Source organism: Gymnoscopelus microlampas (genome assembly GCF_963454915.1).
Source record: "Gymnoscopelus microlampas genome assembly, chromosome: 1".
Classification (NCBI taxonomy): domain Eukaryota; kingdom Metazoa; phylum Chordata; class Actinopteri; order Myctophiformes; family Myctophidae; genus Gymnoscopelus; species Gymnoscopelus microlampas.
The window spans coordinates 38,702,713-38,728,415 of NC_139962.1; the positions used below are offsets into that span (position 1 = coordinate 38,702,713).

General features: G+C 43.8%; 2 protein-coding genes across 5 annotated transcripts in view; both read left to right on the forward strand.

Annotated features, from left to right (window-relative positions):
* bnc1 (basonuclin zinc finger protein 1) overlaps positions 1-14,881 on the forward strand; it is a 16,728-nt gene extending 1,847 nt beyond the window's left edge. Inside the window, exons 1-5 of one of the 2 annotated variants that reach the window (XM_084056423.1) lie at positions 1,450-1,692; positions 7,607-7,709; positions 8,270-8,505; positions 9,942-12,025; positions 12,148-14,881. In XM_084056423.1, coding sequence (XP_083912549.1) covers positions 1,651-1,692; positions 7,607-7,709; positions 8,270-8,505; positions 9,942-12,025; positions 12,148-12,964 — 3,282 coding nt within the window. In that variant the 5' untranslated portion in view covers positions 1,450-1,650 and the 3' untranslated portion in view covers positions 12,965-14,881. Of the gene's footprint in view, positions 1-1,449; positions 1,693-7,606; positions 7,710-8,269; positions 8,506-9,941; positions 12,026-12,147 lie in introns of those variants that run through there. The other variant, XM_084056424.1, reaches the window with a different exon arrangement.
* A 5,578-nt stretch (positions 14,882-20,459) lies between these two features.
* The window catches only part of sh3gl3a (SH3-domain GRB2-like 3a), a 35,898-nt gene continuing 30,654 nt past the window's right edge, over positions 20,460-25,703 (forward strand). For all 3 annotated transcript variants that reach the window (XM_084041991.1, XM_084041993.1, XM_084041992.1), the window contains exon 1: positions 20,460-20,637. In XM_084041991.1, coding sequence (XP_083898117.1) covers positions 20,593-20,637 — 45 coding nt within the window. In that variant the 5' untranslated portion in view covers positions 20,460-20,592. The remainder of the gene's footprint in view (positions 20,638-25,703) is intronic.

Genomic DNA, 25,703 nt, shown 5'->3' on the forward strand with positions numbered 1-25,703 from the left:
TAGTACAAATGTATTGATACAAAGCAGAACAGGTTCTGTTTGCTTACTGAAGATATTTATTTTTTTATCTGTGGTATAGAAGAACAAGAACCATTTATCTTTTTTTTTTAAATTAAGACTAGATCTGTAAATCATTTGTTTAGCTAATAGGAAACTGTTGCTTTGTGCCTGTCGTGTTTCTGATTTACGTGTCCCTCTTGGAGATGAGTTTTGACAATCTTTGCTTAAAAAAGGAAATTCATGACATTTTGTTTATTATTCAATTATATTTAATTCATCATATTTAATTATTAAGTAATCAAATCTAGGATTAGGCATTCATATTCAATATACAAGGAAAGTATGATCACAATTATAGTTTTTTCAAATTCATATTAGTAGCTATGAAGTGATTAAAAAATATAAGTTACTCATTGAACCGTATTGCTGACATGAAAAAGTTAAATTTACATTTTTGGGACATTATTTAACGGTTGAATTGCAGTCATTTGCTAGACTAATGTAATGGTAGAACCACAATGCTTCTTTATTATATCAAATGAATGATATAATAATGTATTATACTTTTGTTTTTAATAATAGGCCTTACTTTAGTTTTGTAAACCAAAACAAATAAACCAAACAATACATATTTTTTTAATATTCATTATATTTCATATAATGCATTTATTACAAATGTCCCCTGGTTTTGGAGAGATAAAATTGCCCATTAATGCACGGACACAAACCCATCAAATTTGTCAGAGGTCACATTTGACTTAGTTTTATTTGGGTGACTTTATGCTTGTGTGTACATCTGTGTGTCTCCCACACACAAATGGACATGCAGATTTGCATGTTTGCGTGTGAGTATGTGTGTGTGTGCGTGCACGCGTGCGTGGCTGCGTTCGTGCATGCGTGTGTTTGTAATTGAACTGTGTGGGCTGAAGGGTTCTCTATCACTCTCCATTAAATAAAATGTTAGTTTCTCTCTATTTACTATCTCCCTCTTTCCATCTCTGTTCCTCTTTTTACCTCCATCTCAGCCCCCCTCCCCCCTTCTCTCTGGGTGTGAGTATCTCAGTGTTTTTCTAAGGAGTGCAGGGCCCCAGGGCACAACAGAGCAGAGCTAGGGCCGGGCTCCGCTGAGCTGTGTGTGAGGGTGTATGTGTGTGTGCGTGTGAGTGTGAGGCGGCTGCAGCCTGCCAACCCAGTCAGCTTCATTAGGTTCATGATGGTCCGTCCACAAGGGGCTTCTGCTCCAGCCGAAGCCCCTCCAGTAACTCCCAGAGCACGATTCACCCCTCGTAGTCCCCCACCCCAAAGCCACAGCCCCCCTCCCCATCCTGCTCTGTTCTGCTCTGCTCCGCGCTGCCACCGAAAGGCTTGTGAGGATTTGTCAGCCAGATGTGACAAGATTGTCAAGAGGCAGGCAAGAGAGGGAGATCTGATATTAATCAGAGCGTAGCTGGGAGCCAAACTCTCTCAGACGCAGTGTACTAACATGTTCCTCTCATTTACTGCCTCTCCGCGCTCTCCCACAGCTGCCCCCAGACTCTGTGCGCTCTTGTTCGGGGAACCACATACACCAGAAAGCCAGCTTAAGTTTGGCTTGTCCCCACCGCAACCCACCCCACCCCAAACCTCAAACTTATCTCTTTTTGACGTTCTATGATTTTTTCTTTTTTTAAGAGGCTTCTCATGGATGTTCAGGTAATGATTTCCTACTTTTTTTTGTTAGGTTTTGTGCTGAAATAAGTGTGTGTGTTTTGTGTGTGTGTGTGTGTGTGTGTGTGTGTGTGTGTGTGTGTGTGTGTGTGTGTGTGTGTGTGTGTGTGTGTGTGTGTGTGTGTGTGTGTGTGTGTGTGTGCGCGTGCGTGCGTGCATGTCCGTGTGTGTGTGTGTGTGTGTGTGTGTGTGTGTGTGTGTGTGTGGGCGCGCGCACGTGTGCGTACATGCATTTGCTTGCGCACACTTTGACTGACTGTTGTATAGTTTGAAATAATGAGTTTTTCATGGTGTCTTTGGGGTGTATAGGCTCTTAATAGGCTCAAACACAGCCTGTTACTACATGCACAAGCTAGGCTTCTCTCGGGTTGCTCTCGTCTTTTCAGCTCCATTGTCGTGTTAAGGCTCTCACATTTTCCAGTGATGCATAGAACTTATTACTGAAACGCTGTTTACTGAAATACAGGCTATATTAGCTATGGCATTTTTTTCTGTAGTTATATATTATAATAACAACAACGTCAATTTTATTTTGTATCATTTTCAAAATGTTTCTTTAAAGTGATAAAAAAAATCCCTGGTATGTTTCTCCCACAGTCAGCGGGCGGACTTCCTTTCGTTGTAAATCATAACGTCAACCAGGTTCACATAGTGTATCCTGCTGATCAGCACAACATTTTAATTTCACTTGAACTTTAACTTGTCTTCAATTAGCATTTTACTACCTGCCTGTCACATGGATGTCTCCATCAAAAGATTCATTTATGTATATGAGTTCTGTACTTCTCTACATAGATATGCACAGACACAAAAACAGAAACGCAGTGGGTGATTGTTAGTGCTAGTTTTGGCTATACTGTTGTTATAGCTTCTTCATCCATACAGCAAAATCCTGCATTTTCATTTAACACTGAGTTATATGAACACTCCGGATTTTACTGTATAGTGCTTTTAATGGTGTGAATGTTTTGGTCAGAGCCTGAGTCATGATTATGATTTCTACAGTATCTGCTCTTAAGAGAGGAATTTATTTGGAAGACCATGATGTTCCTGGTACCACTCGATGCTGTCTGTGTCTCTGGCTCGGGTTCTCTTCAAGTGTACTGAATGTTTAATAAACGTCACCACATTAGATAACAGTGCCATATTTTGAAAAATGTTGTGCATTTAAATTCAGGTTGCAGTCTACTTTCAAAGTATGATCAATTATTTAAATATATCTACCAAACTCTGAAATGGAGTAGCATAATGCAAAATCCATTAGTTGATTGATTTGAGTTTTTTTCATTCGAAAAACTATTTACACATTCTATCATGTATATTAACATTGTCCATATTCAGTAGAAAACAAAATGCTTTTCCTTTTCAAATTTCCATTAATACAAATTAAGGAGAAAACTGGTCCAATTTGGGCTCTGATTTAGAATTCTTCTGATATTTTGCAAAAGCCATGAGACGGGAAATGAAGTTTCGAGACATTTAACTTAATTTAACTTTTCATGGTTGTTTGTCCAGTTAATTATTTGTAAAGCAATCCACTAGTAAATATTATGAGGACCTGTATGTGCTTTCTAGATTCTACTTACTGTAATTGTCATCTTTTGGTAATTGTGTTACTTTACCATAGCATATTGTTGTCACTAAAGACCCCAAAAATACCTACAAAATAAGTCCAGTGCCGATTACTTTATTCCACAAATCTAACCCCTCATTTACACTTCCTGTCAGAGACGTGCTCACTTCCTCTTTTCCCAGAACAGTAATTAGCTCGTTAACTGAATAATGGACAACAGTTAAAATCTGATCCGCTCTTTCAGTGCTGTCGATGATACTGTGATTGTTCAGTTATTCTCTCTCTCTCTCTCTCTCTCTCTCTCTCTCTCTCTCTCTCTCTCTCTCTCTCTCTCTCTCTCTCTCTCTCTCTCTCTCTCGGCATCAGCACTGCTTGTTTCCCATTGAGTGTCAGTCAGTACCAGGCTGCTGCTAATTGATTAGCTTTCCACTGCATTAGGCCAACAAGTCCTGTCCATCCCCACTTTCCTCGTCCAGGGCAGCTGTTGTGTCCTGTTCCTGTCTCACTCTGCCATTGCTGCTGTTGAGTCTGTAAAGCACCATGGCTGTTTTGGACATATGGCAGGATTTATTTTAAGAGCCAGAGAGGACAATTTTAATTTTTTTGTCAAGGGTGTTATGGCTGTGGCCCAGTGGTGGCTAGAGACAATGTTCCACAACAGCCAAGACGGTACATAACTGGCATACTGAACAATTTAACTCGCTCTCCATCTGAATAGCTCCATGCACAATAGGAGTTTTTATGTTGAAGGCTATACAGCAATTCCTCTTTGTTAGCTATAATACAGCGGTTACTGAAATACATACAATAAATACAAGGAGTTTACGTGCGCCAAAGTAGACTCTTTTCAATAGTTGAATGAAGCCGTAGGCGTCGAGGATCGGGGGCAAACTATTTCTAAATCCCTAGATATGGTAATAATATATGAATGATGTGTATGGTGAACTAAAAATGGGACACATCAGTCAGATAACAACACAAAGCCAGTGGACTACTACAGTTTACAAAGATCCACAGTGGGGATTGGTGTTTTGGTCACGCTCTTGTGGAAAGGTATGATATCTGCGTGTGCACGAGCACACGCACACACACACACACACACACACACACACACACACACACACACACACACACACACACACACACACACACACACACACACACACACACACACACACAGCTACACACCTCCAGGCGTATGTTATCGCTCAGTCTCGGGGCGTCATGGTACGCTGCCATTGCATTCTTATCCTCCCTGCCTTTTCCTCACCTCCCCTCACCTCACCCTTCTCCTGCACGCCCCTGTCCTCCATTCTGCCTCCCTTGGAGCTGGGGTGCTGGAGTAGCCATGGACATCCCTCCTACACAACCACGGTTCTCAGATTATGCTCTCAACCAAGACGCCTTTAATTAGATCAGATAGACAGCAAGTGAGGGAAGAAGGATGTGAGTGAAGGAACCAGGGACCGGACAAAGGCAGCATTTGTGGAAAACAAGTGTTAATTTAACTCTAATTTAACTATAGAATGTAAAAATTGACCTGTAAGTGTTTTTTTTCTTCACAGCATTGTGATTAAAACGGAAATAACTTAACAATTTAATGTCCTTGGTAGCCTGCACAGGAAGTAGAATGAGACTGCACTGTTACTGCTAGTCATCAGGAAAGTAGATGTAATTAGCTTTTTAGATTAGACTAGATTTTATTTCTTTTTTTAATCCGTTTTTTGTTATTTTTAGTGGTTTTATATTCACGACTATTCAAGCATTCAAATAATTTCGAAAAGCACCATACACTTGGAAAAGGCATCCACTTAGAGCTAACAATTCAAGATTGTGTGTGTGTGTGTGTGTGTGTGTGTGTGTGTGTGTGTGTGTGTGTGTGTGTGTGTGTGTGTGTGTGTGTGTGTGTGTGTGTGTGTGTGTGTGTGTGTGTGTGTGTGTGTGTGTGTGTGTGTGTGTGTGTGTGTGTTTCACTGTACTTTGATTAAAATTAACACTCCAGATAGATTTTACATTTCCACGTACTACCTGCACAGGTAGTAGAATGGAGACTGTACTGTTACTGCTAGAAGGGTTAAGGTCAAGGTCATTATTAGCCAAGCATAATACATTCAAGATTGGTGTGCGTGCTTGCATGTGTGAAGGGTGTTGAGCGGTGTACTGCCATCATTCATATGAGAAATCTCACTTTGACTTCAAAATGAAAACACCCACAGCAAAATTTTGTGCAATTAGTCCGCTTGTCAGCAACATCATTGATGCATATGAACAGCGGTGGCTTTGTTGTGACAACACTAAAGAGTGGAGGGGGCTAAATGACTCGCTCATGGTCATGAGAGCCACTGCAAACTTGGCCGCTCAGCAGTGTCAAATCAACCTGACATTCTCTTCTTCACAGGAACTCATGAGATGAATCTAATTAAGATAAACGACAGAGAATATATGGGTGTGTGTGTGTGCGTGTGCGTGTGCGTGTGCGTGTGCATGTATGTGTGGACACATGCTCACTACAAACTGTATAAAGTCCATAGGGCCTGAATGAGATATTCACTATTGAGATACCAGTGTGTGTGTGTGTGTGTGTGTGTGTGTGTGTGTGTGTGTGTGTGTGTGTGTGTGTGTGTGTGTGTGTGTGTGTGTGTGTGTGTGCGTGCGTGCGTGCGTGCGTGCGTGCGTGCGTGCGTGCGTGCGTGCGTGCGTGCGTGCGTGCGTGCGTGCGTGCGTGCGTGCGTGCGTGCGTGCGTGAGAGAGAGGAAGAGAGGAAGAGAGAGAGAGAGAGAGAGTTTGGCACATGCATGTTTGTGCAATTGGTTAGGATGCAACAGGATTTTTAATTGGGCAGTGTTTGTTCGGTTGCTGTGTAATAATGTGATTATTACACTGTGGGTGACGAGCAGAGACAGGCACACACCTCCCTGGTGTCCACAGGGGGGTCAAGTGGCCGGATAGAGACAGAGGGAAAGAGAGAGAGAGGAAAAGAACAAGAGAAAGAACATATTCACATACATGCTGTCCAGTGTCAGCTTTAGCTGTTTCAGCTAAAGCGGCTGGGACTACCCTTGTCCGGGGTCAGACATTTCTTCATGCCTTCTAATGATTAGATGTTATTTGAAGGTGAACTGATGTGATGTCTCATCTCAAGGACAAGCCCAGCCTCAAGCAGTGAATGAAATGAATGACCAAATGACAAGGTGCCGCCTCCTCTTCTGTTTGCCTGTAGAAACTGAGTTACAGGTTTTGCGCTAACTGCTAAAGCATGCCACTCATGTATACTAAAGCTCTGCTGATCATGCATTATAGATGCAGAGGGAGAGTGGTAGCATAGCACAGCCACTCTGTGGTTTAGCATGTAGCGCTAACAACGTTGGCTTTGATCATAAATCTGATGATGCTTTTCCCCAGGCTCCTGGTGTGTAAATGGTGGATTTGGCCAGCACTCGGAGAGGGAGGCAGAGTCGTTTTTCGTCTATCTGTGCGTTCTGCTCTTCTCTAGGGCTAAATACAAAACGTGAGCTTGTCTCATTAATGCCATTCATTATGACTATGATTATCATTATTAATATTATTATTAGTATAGTATTATTATTTAAATAGAGGGTAGAAAGCGGGAAGTACAGACACAACACTGTAATCGTTGGCACTGACACACCCTACACACCACTAACACTGCTGTCACAGTGAAAGACAGGAGAGAATGAAATGTACACTAAGGTCGAGCAAAATTACTTAAGGCATTCTTTCACTTATTATTGTTTCCATTTTCTGGGACACAAGCACAGTTGTGTCCGCTTCTTATGTAGCGCAATAATGCAAGCTTCTCATGCAGACGGTATTGTTTTCCTCAATATGCTGTTGTTGAATGCAGAATGGATGAATCAAGAATATACTGTTTTGTTTAGATGAGCAACGGTCTTATCGACCTCTGCTATCTTACTTTCGGGCATATGAAATTCTCTCCAAAACATTTTGGTTGTATTTTACTGTTCCGTATCCGATTTGTATACAGTAGATTAACATTGCTCAATTTGCTCTACATTGCTAATTCTTTTTTTTTTTCTAAGACAATATGATTTGTTGTCAGAATCTCATCTCTTCCCATTAAGAATCTTAATATGAAGAATCTGTATTCAATGGGAAGAGTCTGTATTCAGTTAACAATAACCTCAAGGATAGTAAAAACAGAAATAAGTGACATACAGCTACACAGAAAAAATCTCAGTTCTGTAGCCAAATGGACCAATGGGTCCAGTTGTACTCTCTCAGAGTTAAATTACCACTCGAGATTTTACAGTGTGTTAAACTGTGACATGTATGTGCTCTCAACAGGCTATCTGCTGCACTTTGGTCAACTGTAACTGTGACAGCTTCAAGCCTGGGAAGCTGAAGAGGAGACAGTGTGAGAACTGCAAGCATGGCTGGGTAGCACACGGTGAGAAACTACTGCAAGCTCTTGCACTCTGGGAGGCACTAACACTAACACCCAAAACAACTTGAGCAAACTATTGAAAAAAAAAAAAAATCAAACTGAGTACTATTCTCCTTCTGTACAGTATGTTAACCACTACCAACCAGGTGTCCCTATTTTGGGCATGTTATTACAGGCAAACATTTGAAAAAAACTGAAAAAACCCTGAATAATGATAATAATTAAAAGACTATAGCATAATTATTCATTAATATTGAACATATCTGATCTACAAGTTCAAAACAGGTTGCGTCGCAATGCATTGTGAGCTTGTAGATCAGCACATAACTGGTCTGGAATACGATGTAAGCAATCCACCACATGCTAATTGTGTGTGTGTGTGTGTGTGTGTGTGTGTGTGTGTGTGTGTGTGTGTGTGTGTGTGTGTGTGTGTGTGTGTGTGTGTGTGTGTGTGTGTGTGTGTGTGTGTGTGTGTGTGTGTGTGTGTGTGCGCGCGCGCGTGTGCGTGTGCGTGTGGGTGTGTGTGTGTGTGTGTGTGTGTTGTTGTGCATTCCACCCACCAGCCCTGAGTAAGCTGAAGGTGCACCATATGTACCAGAGCAGCCAGGTGGAGATCGTGCACTCCAACGTGGTGTTTGACATCTGCAGCCTGATGCTGTACGGCACCCAGGCCATCCCTGTCCGTCTGAAGATCCTGCTGGACAGACTCTTCTCAGTCCTCAAACAGGAGGAGGTCATCCAGATCCTCAATGCACTGGATTGGACCCTGCAGGACTACATACGAGGATACGTATTACAGGTGAGCAGAGGTGTGTGTGTGTGTGTGTGTGTGTGTGTGTGTGTGTGTGTGTGTGTGTGTGTGTGTGTGTGTGTGGGTGTGTGTGTGTGGGTGTGTGGGTGTGTGTGTGGGTGTGGGTGTGGGTATGTGTGTACCCGTGCGTGTCTGCTTCTTGTGTGTATTTTGGTCTGTGCAAGAGAGAGTGTACAAGGAGGAGAACATTTGAGGAAAGAAGAGAGCAGGGTAGAATAGAGGGACAGGAGGACTGGTAATAGGGGAGAGTACAGGGTGGGGGTGGGGGGGGATACAGGATGGGGAGGGAATGGAGAAGTGGAAGGCCATGAACTCTCCAGGTACTCTGTTTATACCTCCTGCTAGTTGCCGTGTTTCCACCAACCCACAGATCTGTCTCCGAATGGTGCCGAATGGATTATTAAGGAAAAAATGTTTTTTATGTTTGGGCTCCAAATTTACTCTCAAGCTAGAGCCAAGAAAAGACGGAGCCCAGGGCTGCTGGCCCAGTGTCAGCCCAGCCTCTCACTTCGATTAGTACATCATCAAGTATTCAGGCTGGGGCTGCGTTTAATTCATGTTAGCTCGTCTAATGGCGAACGTAGAGTCTGAATCCTCGACAGGCGCCCGAATGAATGCTCTATGATGAAATATTAATCATGGTTACGGCACGAAGCCGCTCCTGACTTTCAAAGATGCCTGAACTCACATGTGATTACTGCCGGGCTGGGCTGGGGGAGAGGACCAACTTGATCAATGTAAGGCGGCCTCTGATCTCCCCATCTTGTAGTGTGTGTGTGTGCGTGCGTGCGTGCGTGCGTGCGTGCGTGCGTGCGTGCGTGCGTGCGTGCGTGCGTGCGTGCGTGCGTGCGCGTCTGTCTGTCTGTCTGTCTGTCTGTCTGTCCGTCTGTCTGTCCATGTGTGTGTATATGTGTATTTATTTGTGCAATCCGCTCAGACTGTCTGTATGAGCATGCATGTGTATCTGCTCCTACGCAGTATGTTGTATGTACTGTATGTGTGTGTGTGTGTGTGTGTTCTCTCTGTCTGATTCTGCTGATGGAGAGAGGGTAAATCCATATGATTTAAATGAAGAGAAATGACCTGCGAGATGAAACACAGAGTGACTGTGTAATGAGGGCTCCCTGGGTGCTGCGGTGCCTGCTTGCATTAACTCTCCATCTGATTCCTTTATTTAGCCAGCCTGTCAGTCTGTCTTATAGAGTACGTCATCTAGCCCACAGTATGAATATGAATGAGCAACGCGGCAGATATTCTTAATGCTAATGATACCCTTACCCTTTTTCTTTCCCACAATTTCAATCTACTTCATTCCATGGCCCTTTTCACCCTCGCCACACTCTGTGGCTCCTCTCTCTACTACCCCCCCCCCCCCCCCCTACCCACACACACACACACACACACACACCGCTGTTTGTGTGCAGGATGTGGCTGGGAAGGTGTTGGACCGCTGGGCCATCATGACTTTTGAGGAGGAGATCGCCACACTGCAGCAGTTCCTGCGTTTCGGTGAGACCAAGTCCATCGTGGAGCTGATGGCCCTGCAGGACAAGGAAGGCCAGGCCGTGCTGGTGCCCAGCACGCGGACCAACTCCGACATCCGCACCTTCATCGAGCGCAGTACCCCACGAAACCCCACCAACCTCTTAACCCCCAAGATAGAGAAGTTGAACAACAATGTGCACCACTTTGAAAACTTTATCAACAGTATGGCCTTCATGCTGCCCTTCCAGCTACTGGGCTCTGTCCCTGCACCCCTCCTGGGCGCACCACCAGGACCGCTGCAGCAGCAGCCCTCCCAGCAGCCCCAGCTGCAGATGGAGCCACAGGGTCAGAGACGAGACGAGCAGGGACGGGGCAACCAGGGGAGGGACAGCCTGGTCTCTTTGCCCCACCCCCCCACCGAGAGCAGCCTGCTAGGCTCCAGCTCTGCCTCATTCACCTCTGATCTGGACAGAGGGGACAACGGCATTGACGGCCTCTCCATCACCACCAAGATGGAGGTGGAGGACTTCCCCACCAGTGACAACTACTCTGATGGCCCCTCCACTCCCTGCACACCCTCCATGAGTTCCGAAGTCATGCAGATGTCCCCTGAGACAAAGCTGCGCTGCCTGGATAGGAACGGGGGAGGCATGGCGGGGAGCAGTCTGAAGAAGGGACGTGTCTACTGCAGCGCTTGCGAGAAAACCTTCTACGACAAAGGCACACTGAAGATCCACTACAACGCCGTACACCTGAAGATCAAGCACAAGTGCACCATCGATGGGTGCAACATGGTGTTCAGTTCTTTGCGCAGCCGCAACCGCCATAGTGCCAACCCCAACCCACGCCTGCACATGCCCATGAACCGCAACAACCGAGACAAGGACCTTCGGGGCAACCTGTCTGGTGACGAGGGCTCGGAATCGGACAAGAGGTCCGAATACGGCACCTCCATCCCGGTCTCCTCTGTGGAGAGCCACAAGTCTGTGCCAAGTTACATGGTGAGCCACGTGGATGCCAGCAACAAGCTCCACAGCTCCTCCTTCCCCGGTATGGGCCAGAGCGGCATCCTCTTCCCCAACCTGAAGACGGTCCAGCCAGTGCTGCCCTTCTACCGCAGCCTGGTGACTCCAGCTGAGCTGGCCAACACGCCAGGAACCCTGCCCTCTCTCCCGCTTCTCTCCTCCTCGGTTCCCCTCAAGCCTGCCACGACCATGGAGTCCTGTGCCACAGACCCCGTACCAAAGAAAAAGTCCCGCAAATCCAGCATGCCCATTAAGATCGAGAAGGAGGCGGTGGAGAGAGATGAGGGGATGGAGCCGGGGAGCAGCTCTGAGGATGAGGCTCCGTCCCAGATTAGGGATAGGGACGTGTATGACAGTAAAAGAGCGGGAGGGCACATGTGTTCCAGACAGGCCGCAGAGGAGAGAGACAGAGAAGGAGCCAAGCAGGACCATAGCGCAGTGCGAGAGTTGTTGGCGCGGGAGAACGCGAGCGCGGAAGAGGAGGATGGAGAGACGCAGCGGCGGCGGGTCGAAACGGGGGTCATCACGTGCACATCCTCCCCTTACGACAACAAACTACACCACGAGAACGACTCCCTCAAGCATGGCAGAGAGCATGTGGACAGGCGCTCTCTCTTCCGGGAGCCAGCCGAGAGTGAGGAGACCACTGAGCGAGAGTGCATGAACTCCCAGCACGTGGCCAACAAGCCGTGCGACTTGGACCGGGAGGAGGAGGAGGGTGCAGAGTGCAGGGTGATGGCCAACGGTGTCACGTTGTGCCTGTCGGAGCGTGAGAGGGACGGAGGGATGGAGGACCGCGCAGAAGAATACGGCGACGGAGGGCTGTCACACCTTGACCCCGAGTCCGATCTGCCGCACCACTGTGAGATCTGCAGCAAGACCTTTAAGAATCCCTACAGCGTCAAGATGCACTACCGCAACGTCCACCTTAAGGAGATGCACATGTGCACAGTGGACGGCTGCAACGCAGCCTTCCCCTCACGCCGGAGCAGAGACAGGTAATGGACCGACCATTGCAGTAGGCAGTGCTTACAAGTACTTTATACAAAACATGCATTCAAGATTTTTATATTGAATAATATTCTACCTGTATAGTGACACTTTCTTTCTTCATGCCCAGACACAGTGCAAACCTCAACCTTCACCACAAGCTGCTGACCAAAGACACCTACACCCCGGTCTACTCGCCTCTGTCCCACTGCAGGGACAGAGACTTTATGGGCCTGGACTTCTGTCAGGAGCAGCGGGACAGAGACCTTCCACACAGAGACTCCACCACCCAGACCTCTGTCATCTTCAGAGGACGCAACCGCATGGGCCTGGTGTACCCCATGAGCAAGATGGCTGACATGCCCGTGAATGCTGACATGTCTCCCGCTGTGGGAATTGAGGGAGCAGGAGGAGAGAGAGAGGGAGGAGAGGATGGGGCAGTGCTGGACCTGAGCATCTCCTCGGCCGCTCCTCCTCCCCGCGGCGGCGGAGGAGGAGGCGGCGGCAGTGTCCGTTCCTCCTGGGACTCGGACGGAGCCGGCAGTGAGGAAGGGGAAGGACTGGAGGAGGAGGAGGAGGAGGAGGCTCTCCCTATGGATGACAGTGACGATAGCTGTGATGGACTGGGGGTAGGGCGGCAGGGGAGTCAGGAGCTCGGGCTCGGGGCGGAGAGGACCCTGGGCTGCGTTGGGGGAGGACAGGGGGCACTTCAGGGGGGCGGCAGTGGCTCTCCGATCACCTGCCATGTTTGCCAGAAGGTCTACAGCAACAAAGGTACGTTCAGGGCCCACTACAAGACTGTCCATCTGCGGCTGCTCCACAAGTGTAAGGTCCCAGGTTGTGACACGTCTTTCTCGTCTGTGCGGAGTAGGAACAGACACAGCCAGAACCCCAACCTCCACAGGAACCTAGTGGTCAGCTCTGGGACCTCTCTAGACCATGACTAAACTCTGGACTGCAGCAGTCTGATTTCCCTCATTGTACTTTTCTTTCTCTTTTTTTCTCTGTCTCTTTTATTTTCCTCTCTTTTTTCTTTTTCTTCTTTTTTTACAACTGAAAACAGGATTTCCAGATAGCACTTTTTGCATTCCATTTTGTTGTCCATACTGTTGTCATTGTTTGGGTAAAAGTTTAAAGGGGTATTTAGTGTTTAGTAAGCTTTGAATTCAGATTATAAAGAGCTATTTTGTTGCAGATTCCACTGCTTTTTGGGGCAAATGTTACGATTAAGGCCACTATTTTGTTTCCCTTTTATTCATTTAAATTCTTTCCTTTCTTGACATGTCTTCACTCAGAAATATAAAATTTCTCCTGACTTATCAACAAATGCATGGTGATGCAAGTCTTATGTTCATCTGTCTGTGTTTACACATCTGATACATGCTGTAAAGAACAATCAAAAATAATTTTACCTAACTGGAAAATGAACCATTCCTCACACTTAAAACGGTACAGCATTCACGGTTGCAATGATTCGTAAGGCATGCCTGCATCATCTGAAAAATAAACATTACACCTCAGCTCAACTTATCTGGATAGATCTTTTATTTCTATGCAGTATGCACTAAAGATTTATTTTCATTGCTTTGCCTTACAGTCCAGTTTAAACCTTACAGTGACTCAGATTCAGAGGAAACCCTTGTACATGTATTGTACTGTTCAGGTGATCAATAGCTTAGTCATCAAACTGTATCACAATTTTTTTTGTTTTATGTTTTGTTTGGTGTCCTCAATGTCGACTGCCCACATTTTCCCTGTGAATTTATGCACAATATGTTCAGATCAAAAAGCAGCCGTGAAGTATCTTCTAGATGTGTGTGGTTTAGTTCTTTCAGACTATGGTCTTTATAACAAACAAACAAAAAAAAACTTTTTTAAAAGCTAATGTGTTGTGAACTTGATCAATAAGTTATTGTTTGGTGTCGTGTGATCCACGTGGTTTCGTTCGACTTGTCTTTGCTGTTTTGGTTGTCGCATAATGCTAATGTTGACCAAAGATTTTTCTCAGTCAGAAACCCCTCGGGTATGCAGTATTAAATGGCCCACTCAGCCTTTTTCTCCTCTAGTTTATAGAGAGGTTAACAGCAGTGTTCAGGCAGGGCCTCTGATTTAAAAGAGAAGACGTTTTGACTGATCTATGAAAACAAAATACAATAAAAACAACAACTTCTATATTTCTGTGATAATTTTGTAAAGAATTCTGCTCATGGAAGTAGACAATTAAAAAAGTATTGTTCTTGTGCACGGTGTGTGTGACATGGGCTTCTGACAGGCTAGCCAAGCAGGAGAGATGTGCAAGGCCGTCGCTAAAACCCTGTACTGTGAATGAGTCAAACACTGAGAAAATAACACAAACAAAACAGCGATTTATAACCAGGGCCCTATAATGAAGCACACCCTCAAAAGCAACTGGTGGATAAAATGTTTATTGAGTTGTATATTCTGTGAATAGATTAATTTGTTATCTGAATGAAACCAAAAAAGGTATACTGTATAAAAATAGGTACATTTTACCACTTGCATTTCACATCATTCAAGATGTGTTTTTTGTTTGTTAGCTTCTTTATTGTTTGGTTTGTCTTTGAAAAACAATGTTGAAAGTACATTTTTTTTGTACATGTCTGATTATTTCATTATGGTTTATTGTTCTAGTTTTGCTCTGTATTCTGCATATATATATTTTTTTTCAATCTGTATTTAAATACAATGATCTAGATTTAAGGTCCATTTGTTTGTTTGTTTGAATTTGTAAAAAGAAAAAGAAAAAAGAGAGCAAAAAACCGACATGTTGATAGGTGTTCATGTTTTCTTTGATTTAATGTTACAATATCCATTCCTATTCAATAAAAAGCCATATCTGTTCATATGCGGTGTCTTTTTATTTTTTCCAAATTAAATACACATTTTAAATAATTGTTTTAATTAGTAGGAATTAAATGTGCTTTTGAGAATCAACATACAACAGATTGGCAACAAGATCTCGGCACCAGTAGCCTATGCTGTTACTGGTGCAACTCCGTAACAAGACAAGAAAATATCACATTTACATTGAACATACATCATTACACCAACGCAAACACATTTGGCAGTGTACATTGCTGTATGTATGTACATGAGTCATGTGTGTACAACGCTCACTGACCTGATCATCTCTTTAGTTATCATCCAATCCAGAGGGTTTCCCTGAGGCCCTCTAATTCCGTGCCAGTCAGAGCAGTCACTGATGAGGCGGGGTAACAGAAACAGCAGTGGAATGGGAGGGTGGTGTGCAAGACCGTGCTGCCACTGACCCTCCATGTGGCTGATTGGTTGACAGGGGATGTTGTCCACGGACCAGCTCGAGTTGGGTCAACCTCAACTTGAACCAACTTGAAGCATTTCTGCACCACAGAGACAAAGCAAACAAACATTATATGCACAAATACAGACATGGAAAACAAACAAGCTTACAGTATGCCCAGCAACACCAATTCTGCATCTCTGAACATATTTGAGGTTTGAGGCATTTAGCTGGTGGTCTTATACAGAACAAATAAACAGCAATTGTCCATGCAACCCTTTAAGAAACATCAGTTCTTAGATCACGTAGCTAAAGTATATGTGCGCAATACTACAATACATTTTACTGTATATTTCTTCACTATGCAAGGGGTCTGCGGTTTGTAATGTATTCCATTTTCTCTCTCTTTAACAAGGCAGAGTTAAACTGAGATACTGAATGCCAATAAAACATTTATGATCCACTACCATAATCTTTCTTCCATAGTCATTTTGGTCTTGCCAAAGAATTGCACATAATATTCTCATATTACACTACTGCCAACCAAAAAATGCCGCTCTCTGAATTAGTGAAGTGCATAAATTGACTGTTGATGGTACTGTGGGAAGTAAAAGGGCACAGATAAAAATGCACAATGGACTACAAAAGTATTTGGGCCTAATGTCCTTCCTGATCTCCCTGTATTCATACTTCATTAATTCAGTCTATACGCGTTTGGTTTCATGGTCACTTACAGGGCCCATTACACTGCTGCTGACACATTGTGAGATTGTAGATCGTCTATTTTCGATGAACGAGACCCGCACATAACTAAAGTATAAATCCCCCTAAATTCTCCTGTAATTTCAGATCCTGCTACTACCACATGCCATATTGCCTCATCCCTTTCACTTGGTTTTACTCCCCCATTTCCCCACCTGCAGCTCATTCCCTCATAAGTACCTCAGTATATATACCAGTCCATCTATACTTGTTCCTTGCAAGATTGTCTTTTGCATTGTGCAAAGCCCTCCAGCACTTACAACCTCATTCCTGAACCTTCCTGACTGATCTCCTGCCTGATTCCCTGGACACTGATTCTGTGCCTGATCCCTGCCGTGTAAGTTTGCCTTCATTGATTGATCACGGACCCTTTCCTGTTTACTGGATTAAACATTTTGAACGGTTTTGAACATTTATTTCTCACCTGATCGTTTTTGTGTAGTGCTTCTGGGTTCTTACCTGTTCTGAGTCAGTGAGCGGTACACCCACACTGAAAATGTGAGGAGCACAATCTGTTATGCAACGTGCCAAAGTATCGCACTAGTACCAATGGCTGAAAGCCTTGCATAACTCACCAATTCAACCCACCCATCACATTTACTGTACATTAGTAGGTCCGCAGAGCTGTTCCTCATCACTTAGGAGCTGAAACCCCCGGTTCTGACAAGTGGCCCCAATCTGTTATCTCTGGTGCAATGCAGGAATCTAGTACCACTCGGAGAGGGCGCGGTAGGTTATTTCAGTCTCTACTGTGCACTGTATGTAGGCGACAATATTCAGTACAGAACATGGGTGAACTGTAGGAGATGGTGTAGGAGCTGAATCTGGAAAGATTTTTATCAAGAGCTATTTTTAAATGGAGTGGGATCACTTTCAGTGCTATGCCACATTGGATACAGATTGTGGAACGGACAGGAAAATAAGGGGCCCCTTGTACATACACTCATGCACTTAGCCTACATGGGTGTATCGGTAAAAACAGTTTTGAAGGCTTATTATCGATCAAAGTCATTGGACTTGATTGTATTATTTTTTTAAATAAAAATACAAACACCAGGCTACAATTGCACACTGGACATGAAACAACATTTTTGCCGTGTGTGTGTGTGTGCGTGTGCGTGTGCGTGTGCGTGTGCGTGTGCGTGTGTGTGTGTGTGCGTGTGTGTGTGTGTGTGTGTGTAGACTAGATTGGTGGACGTCTATCTCACACAAGCCAGCACCTGGGAAACAATGGATCTGTGCATGCTACTGTGAGAATTCCAAACAGTGAAACTGAGCCCCTCCGAGCAACACTGCTGCTGAGCCCCCACATGTTCCAGAGAGAGGGGTCTTTCTGGGGCACTGACACCGGATCCCACCTCTCAGTCCTGGGATGGGGATCAGGACCGGCAGGGGGGAGGGTGGAGTGGGAGGGTAAGGCAGGGTGTGGGGGGCGGGGGGGAGAATGGATTGTCCACGGGTGCTTGGGAAGCTGAGGAATATGAGGGGGTATTACCGCCCAGCACAGCGGCCAGATGGACAGCAGATGACTTTTGTTCCTCCAAATACTCTGCAGTCCGAGGGAGGAGGAGGATGGGGAGAAGTGAGGAGTTGGAGGAGAAGTGGATGAGGGGGGGGGGTGAAGAGTCTTGAAATGAAAAGTATCTCTCTGTGTTATGAATAACTTTTATTTCCTATGGATATTGACATGTGTAAAGTTAAGTAGGCTACCATAACACATTTTACAGTGAACAATAGCACTACATTGTACACCATGTCATTTATTTGACATTTGTGGCAGCTGGATCAGAAATGGTTTCAGAAGTTTTTGTATAAACATTAAAACAAAATAAGATAGCATGCAAGACATTTATGTTCCACACAAATTCATATAATTGGCTGACCAGCATCCCAACTAGAACCCTAACATCCCTAACCCTAACCCTAACCCTAAACCTAATGCCATACATCTTGATACAAAATAAACTGAAGGGAAATTACAAATCTACTTTCACAGCATTTAGTACGTAGCACCTGAATGCAAACACAAGTCTGCCCTCTTGTGGTACATTTGAACAGTTTACCAATATCTCATAATCTCTTTCTCTGCATGTACTGAGGGCGCCCCCCTGTGGACTACTAGCTGACATCCGCTACAGTTATATCACGACTAGATATTAAATAACAATACTATACCATTAAAGGAAAGGTCCAAAAAGGTCCTTTAACCAAAAGTGTTATGTAGTAGGCCCTACCCTGATTCATGCATTATTTGCATACGTGGCATCGAAGGGATTCAAACCAATACAATGTTTCTGAGCAACTTTAGCAATCAATTTAATACAAGAAACTTGACCAAAAGTCAGTGGACACACTTTCTAATTCGTGTCCGGGCTCATTTGGGCAAACCAGTTGCTTAGCTAGGGGAGATATCGCGCCTATATGAACTTGGGGGCGGCAGCACTACTACTTACTACCAATAGGTTGGCAGATGATGATCTACATTTCTCAATGGAATAATAGGGAGGCCTCCAACCCATAGAGGTATAATATAACGCTCCAACCAGTAGATATACTGTAGCCTACTAGAGTAGTTATAGAGAGTATTAAGATACTCAGATTGGTTAAATAGCGACATTTGTATACATTAAAATAAGCTCCAGCTTTTGTGTGTGTGTGTGTGTGTGTGTGTGTGTGTGTGTGTGTGTGTGTGTGTGTGTGTGTGTGTGTGTGTGTGTGTGTGTGTGTGTGTGTGTGTGTGTGTGTGTGTGTTTTTTTGTTTTGTTTTTACCATTATAGCTGGATAGCTTGACAAAAGCTACAACATTTTTTTTTAAGTGGCATATCATATGTCATCACTCATCAACATAAAATAGCACAACATATTTTTCAGTGCAGTTTGTCCGTCACACACCAAACAGAGAATTCTCCATCTCCATTCATTTGTATCCTACCTAGTATGTTTTATTCAATCCTTCTCAGCCACAAACTGCATATTAGCCTAGACTATTATAGGCTACAAAGTAGCTTCAATGTAGTTACTTTTACTTTACTAACTTGTAGTGTAGCTTTGAAAGAGAGCTGTGTAATTTATAAAGACTATAGTCTAGCTAGCAATTATTTTTCCATGTAGCTAGAATTTGTAACCTACAATAGACAACATAACTGTAAAAGCGATGATGTAGCCTAGATGCAGTGGTGGGAAAAGTACAAAAGTTTTGGTATCAAAATATACTTAAAGTACCAAAAGTACAAAGTACTCATTATGCAGAATGTCCCATTTCACACGTTTTCAAATGTATAAAATATATAAAAATCTTTTGAAAATAGCAGATCTACAAGCTCACAATGCCTCTCATCATGAAGCATTGTGAGCTTGTAGATCTGCTATTTTCAAATGGCCGAAAAATATAGGGCTGAAGTGGTTAGTGTGTTTTGTAATAATAATCCAAATCTCCAAAGTAACTTGTAACTAAAGTTTTCAAATAATTGTAGTGGAGTAAAAGTACAATATTTGCCTCTGAGATGTAGTGGAGTAGCCTAGAAGTAAAAGTAAAAGTAGAACATTGGAAATACTCAAGTAAAGTAAAACTACCTCAAAATGGTGCTTAGTAGGCCTACAGTAGACTTACTTTCCACCACTGCCTAGAGATGTTCACAAAAGGCTGCGTATGGTTTTAGACCGACCTTGTATGAGTGTGCACTGCAGTAGCCTGGTAACCCCCCCCCCCCCTCCGGAAATCTCATTCGTGTTTGATTCAATACAAGTGAGATTTCCGGGGGGGGGGGGGTCTGCAGGTGTTTAGGCAGGATATTTCTTATTTTCTCACTATTGTCTAATAACACTAGAGGGCAGCAATGACTTACAGATGAATACAACATTTGTACTTCATTAAAAGGGTTTGTGGAGTGATGTTTAACTTCCGTTATTTATGCCGTTCTTTAGTAGCTCGATGGTTTATGCCCATTGAAAACTGAATTTATCACCATATTAATAATCCGAATATTTCAATGTTGGTGTCGTCGTCATCGCGGATGATAATAATAATGATTCTTCTGCTGGTGTGATTAAATTGGCTGATGATGCTATTTCAACTTGAATCAACACCGTTTTCGACTCTACGTCGTCTCTCGCTCTCTCGTACACACACACACACGCACGCACGCGCACGCACGCACGCGCACGCGCGCGCGCACACACACACACACACACACACACACACACACACACACACACACACACACACACACACACACACACACACACACACACACACACACACACACACACACACACACACACAGTTTTCAAGCGTGGGCCTCCCTCCTCCCTGTGTCGTTATCAGCCAATCGCGGTTGACAACGGGGGCGACGTCTCTGCGATGCAGGAAAACCTCTGAGACACAGAGAACCTTGCTGCCGCTGAACCTGCTGCTGCGCGTCCCAGTCGACAAGCTTCCCCGTTATTTAGTTTAGATTTTTTGTATCTTTTTTTTATTTTTATTTTGTCATTTATTTCCTTATTATTTGGTGAAGCCCACACATATTTGGAGGATGTCTGTGGCCGGGCTGAAGAAACAGTTCCACAAAGCCAGTCAGGTACGTGCGGAGAGGAGACGCCCGCCGTTAGGGTTATTTATTGTGTATCAGTGTAAACGTTTCAAAGTAGCCAATGGTTGCCACTGGTGTCCGATCAGCTGTTAACGCGTGCTTACACGAACAAACAAACAAACAAACAAACAAACAAACAAACAGAGTCGAAAGAAGTTTTGGCAGGAATTTACTCCTTAGCACGATTTGGCTACTTTGGTGACATAAAGGATAACACACGGAGGCCTATGAGCTTGCTTCCAACTATGGCTTGTTTTTATTCAATTTTATACACAATGTAGTCTCGTCTCGCCTCATGTCAAAAGTAGTAATTCATTATAGGTTATACTAAGGCTAGCTTTACCAACTCTTAACCAAAGCCAGGCCCAGCTACTACAGCTTTATAGGACTACCCTTACTGTGATGGATACATACAGGTGGAATGACTGATGTCTCACTCTCCATCATCCAATATAATGCATATGGGTCATAGGCCTGCCTATATGGGTTTAAACATGTAGATTTAACTTTTTATTTTCATTTATTTTCATATTTTGTTTGGGTTATTCAAACTGTAAAATATTGTTAAAATAAATGAAGGGCTAATATTGATTTGCGCTGTACAATATGCATTATATTGGAGGGGGAAGAATACATTCTGATGGGGACAAGCTACCTTGGCACAACACCTGCTTTTGGACTGTGGTGACAACATCGTTAATTCTTCCATGTAATAAATGTTAAGTTCTCATGAGGCCATGCAGGCCTGAACTTGTTCATGTGTCACTTTTCAGGTTTAAGAGTAAGTGTATTGTTATATTGACTCAGTGGGTACCGCCTGCATTCAAATGAGAATATTCTAATTGAGAATTCACAGACTTATTCCATTGTGTAGGTTACAGTGTGTACTCACACTTGGATTCACATACATTGGGTAGTCCTCACATCTGGATTCAGCCATACAGTGTTACAGTGTGTAGGTCCTCACACCTCGATTAAAATAAAATTCCAGAAAAAGCTGCAATTTACTGGATCCCCTATTATTGCCATTAGTCATCTATCAAGAAAGAGCAGAGCAGTGACGTTGTATGTGACATTAGTTCAGTGACACAGTGATTCATACATGCGGGCAAACATTAGAGAAGAATGTCATCATGTTGCGTAGAGAATGAAGGTTTTTGTCCATTCACAACAGAATAGAAATCTCATTTAGGTCACCCAGAGCGGTGCTTGTGAATATGAATGCCAATATCTCGGATTATTCAGCTGGGTAAAGTTATGCCATTGTGTGCACAGTACTAAATGTCAACACACTGCATCCTCGTGTGTGTGTGTGTGTGTGTGTGTGTGTGTGTGTGTGTGTGTGTGTGTGTGTGTGTGTGTGTGTGTGTGTGTGTGTGTGTGTGTGTGCGCGCCTGTTTTACTCATGTTCTTGCTGACACTTGTTACATTGTGCTACGGCACACAATGTGTGGACACACAATAGCACCTTCACATTGAGTGGCAGAGAGGTTCAGTGGCATCATCGGAAATAGGATTAAAGTACAGTTTTCACTCACATTTTTTGTTCTTTTACGCAACAGGTAAAAGTCAATCCTTGGCCTCTTTTTTTGTACACAGTGAGATGGACCTTAAATGAAACCTCTTCAAGATATTGTTTTCTCTGGCTGTTGTGTTCACTCTCTGACTGTAAATCTTCTCATGGTGTGTTCTGAGTCACGCCAGGAGGCAGAGCCTATTAACAGTTCACTCACCTGCACTTGGCTTTCTGTGTTTGGAAGTGTTAACCTACTGATAGACAAAAATCACAAACACAACGTCATCATCCAAACTTGTTGACCCCTCAAAAAATAAACACAGTGACAGTGTTGTTATCTCAACGGTACGGGACTTCCTGGTAAAAATGGTATGACCATAGACAGGCTATAAGGAGACAAATCTTTGAACAGTGAACACATTGAAAAGTAGTGTGGCATGTTGCCATCACTTGGACAAACATTACAATTCATAGTCCAGACATAGCACACATGGACTGGATTCTGCTGGGGTCTGTGCGAGGACTAAAATAATACAGTAGACAGAGGACCTCAGCATACTGTAGCCTACGTGCGCCTGGGCATTTCCAATTATTGTGGTGGAGTGTTTACGTACCAGCGTGGCTTGGTATGAAACGGTTTTGCATTGTTGGAACTGGAAGTTGGAAGTTCATTGAGACCGCATTGAAACCAGTAAGCCCTGGACCATGAAAAGGCAAACAACTACAGACTGTCGCTGTTCCATTCACACAGACAGTACCGTAAGCACCCTGTACTAGACTGCATACATTGGACAGTATGTTAGGCAATAGTAGAGACACAAACCTCCAGGTATTGTGCCTAATTGAGACAGCACCACGACACTGGGGTAAAGGCAGAACAGTGTATTGCAGTTCTCAATTAAGTAAGAGGGGAATTGTAAAAAATAACGTCTTCTCACTGTTTGAGCCTCTGTTTCACTAGGAGTTTCACTTGGAGTTTCACAATATAGGCTGCAAAAAAATGGACTTTAAGTGTGGAGGCTTGGCTTTTGCTGGCATATTGCATGCCTGTGATTGACTTGTACCAAGTAACACATCCCATGAGTTGGGAGGCACTGGATCATAGTGATTGGCTAGTACTGTAGGTCCCGTAAACCGGACGGACAGATTGTACCCAATTGACTAGTTCCGGACCACTCCATAGCCTTGTGGGATGCATATCCCATAGCCTGGAAGGATGATTGCTCTTTGATTATGGACTGGACTCTCCATTCATGTTTGTCTGCCCCCTGTTATAAACATTACATAAGCACCTTAAACGGTTCAATGATGTCCAGCAATTGCAAAACCTAGCAGTATGTGTAATAATCTATGCAGGTGACCAATCAGTAAGACCTTTATGAAGGAGAAACCTTTATGGATATTATGCCTTCAATATTCTCTGTGCGTCATTACATACAACAACCGATTTGTTGGATGCAAGCATTTAACCATTGTCACGTGTGGGTTAGAATGCATGCAAAAATATGCTTTTTCTTTTTCTCCTTTTATCCAAAGTCAATTTTCAGATTTTCCCACATATCTTCCCACAAACCTGTAGGAGTCAAACATAGAACACATAAATGGCATTATTTTTTCTATAATAATTAAATAAATAGCACCATACATTACACTAAAGCATTCAGGTGGGGAATCCATGAGTTTATGCACATTTCTCATTTTTCCATTTAATGTTAAAACATGACCCATGCGTTTTGACAGTAGCTGAAAACAAGGCAATTTCCGGGGATCCCTGGGATAATGTGCTTCTTTTCTCAGGATTGAAAACGTCAAATTCTCCATAAAAATATTACACCCTAGTGTGTTGTATGCAGGCACACTGTTCAATGTGTTCAGAATCAGATGTGTGTTGTATGATGACAGAATGTTCAGATGTATGTTCATGTTGTATATTGACAGAAAGTGCAGGTTTGTGTTGTTAAAATATTCCTCTGCTACTATCTGGTATATATTGATTAGATATACCATGCCTCTTTCTCATTTATGAGTTTGCTGTTTAAAGTCCAAAGTCAATGGCTTCTCGAGACTAACTTGTCAGTTTAAATTCATGGCAAATGTTCTGGACAAAGGTGGCATTTTCCCATGACAATGAGGCTGTTTAATTTGTAATCACGTCCCCAGTTCTCTGTCTCAGATTCTCACATTATCTGGGTTGTGTCAGCTTGCCCAACTCCAACATAAACAAATTTGCTGACATTTTGGAAAATAACTTAGGTCTTTGATCATTTTACTGTTGTGCTGTAAGGGGATTAGCAGCCTTTGTATTCTGTATTAAATGTGCTGTGGCTGTTGAAATGTAATGCAAAGCTACCTTGCACCGTTGACTAGTATACGTATAGTGCAACAAAAAGCCTCGGTAGTGAGTAAAATGTGATTACCACTCTTCTAATCACACAGCTAGTGTGGGCAAAGAGCATTATTTATTTTCCAAACCTGGAATATTCCCTCAATGGCACATAATCTCTCTGTCCCTGCTGTCTCCTCTACACAGACAGCCCTCTGTGTCCCCGAAGGTAACTGTGACATGGTTAGTGATGACCCTCAAGAAGATTAAAGCTGAGTAGCATCTGTCTTCTAATTATGTTAAAGATACATTATCACCATTCACGAGGGCATTGCATTTGTAAACTGACACCAGACACAAGATTACTGTAGTGTCAGTAGTCCAGTAGCTGCGTGAGCAGGTAGCCACCTTGTCTTCTTCACAGTCAAGACATTTCTCAAACATAGGCTACTGGGCCTGCTACTGTAAGTCATTTGAGCAAAGATTTGTTTCATGCCCTTATTGTCATCACCACTACCTGGAATATTTGGGACAAGCCGAGATGTGTGTGCTGGCATGTTGAGGCCCATACTGAGTGTGAACTCAAATGCCATTTATCCATCGATCTTTACCCGCTCATCCGAAGTCTGGTTGCGGAGGTAGCAGTTCCAGCAGGGGACCCCTAGCTTCCCTTTCCCTGGCCACATTAACCAGCTCTGTGCTGGTTGGGGGATCCCAGCATGGACATACAGTATAAATCCAGCTGATCCTTGGCCTCCTCCCAGCTGGGTGAGCCTGGAAAACCTCCCTATTGAGGCAACCAGGAGGCATCCTTACTAGATGACCGAACCACCTCAACTGGCTCCTTTCTACGCAAAGGAACAGAGGCTCTACTCCAAGTTCCTCATGGAAGACTGAGCTCACCTTATCCCTAAGAGTGATGCTATTCCGGGCCGATGGCAGTCAATGCAATGTGACAGACCACGTATCCTATCCCTTTTCTCATCTCCCTTCTGCTGTAGCTACCTGATATTGCCACAGTAGGCTGTGTGTGTCTATGCAGACTGTTACTGTAACAGAAGCAAAATGATACCAAACAGGGATGCAGTTGACACCACAGTGAAAAGCAGCCATTCATCTTTAATGAAGAAGGACAACGCTAGCTGAGCCAAGCTTGTGTGACATCCTGGCAGGCACCCTTTCAGCTCATAAACATTTCAGCAGCCCATGATCGCC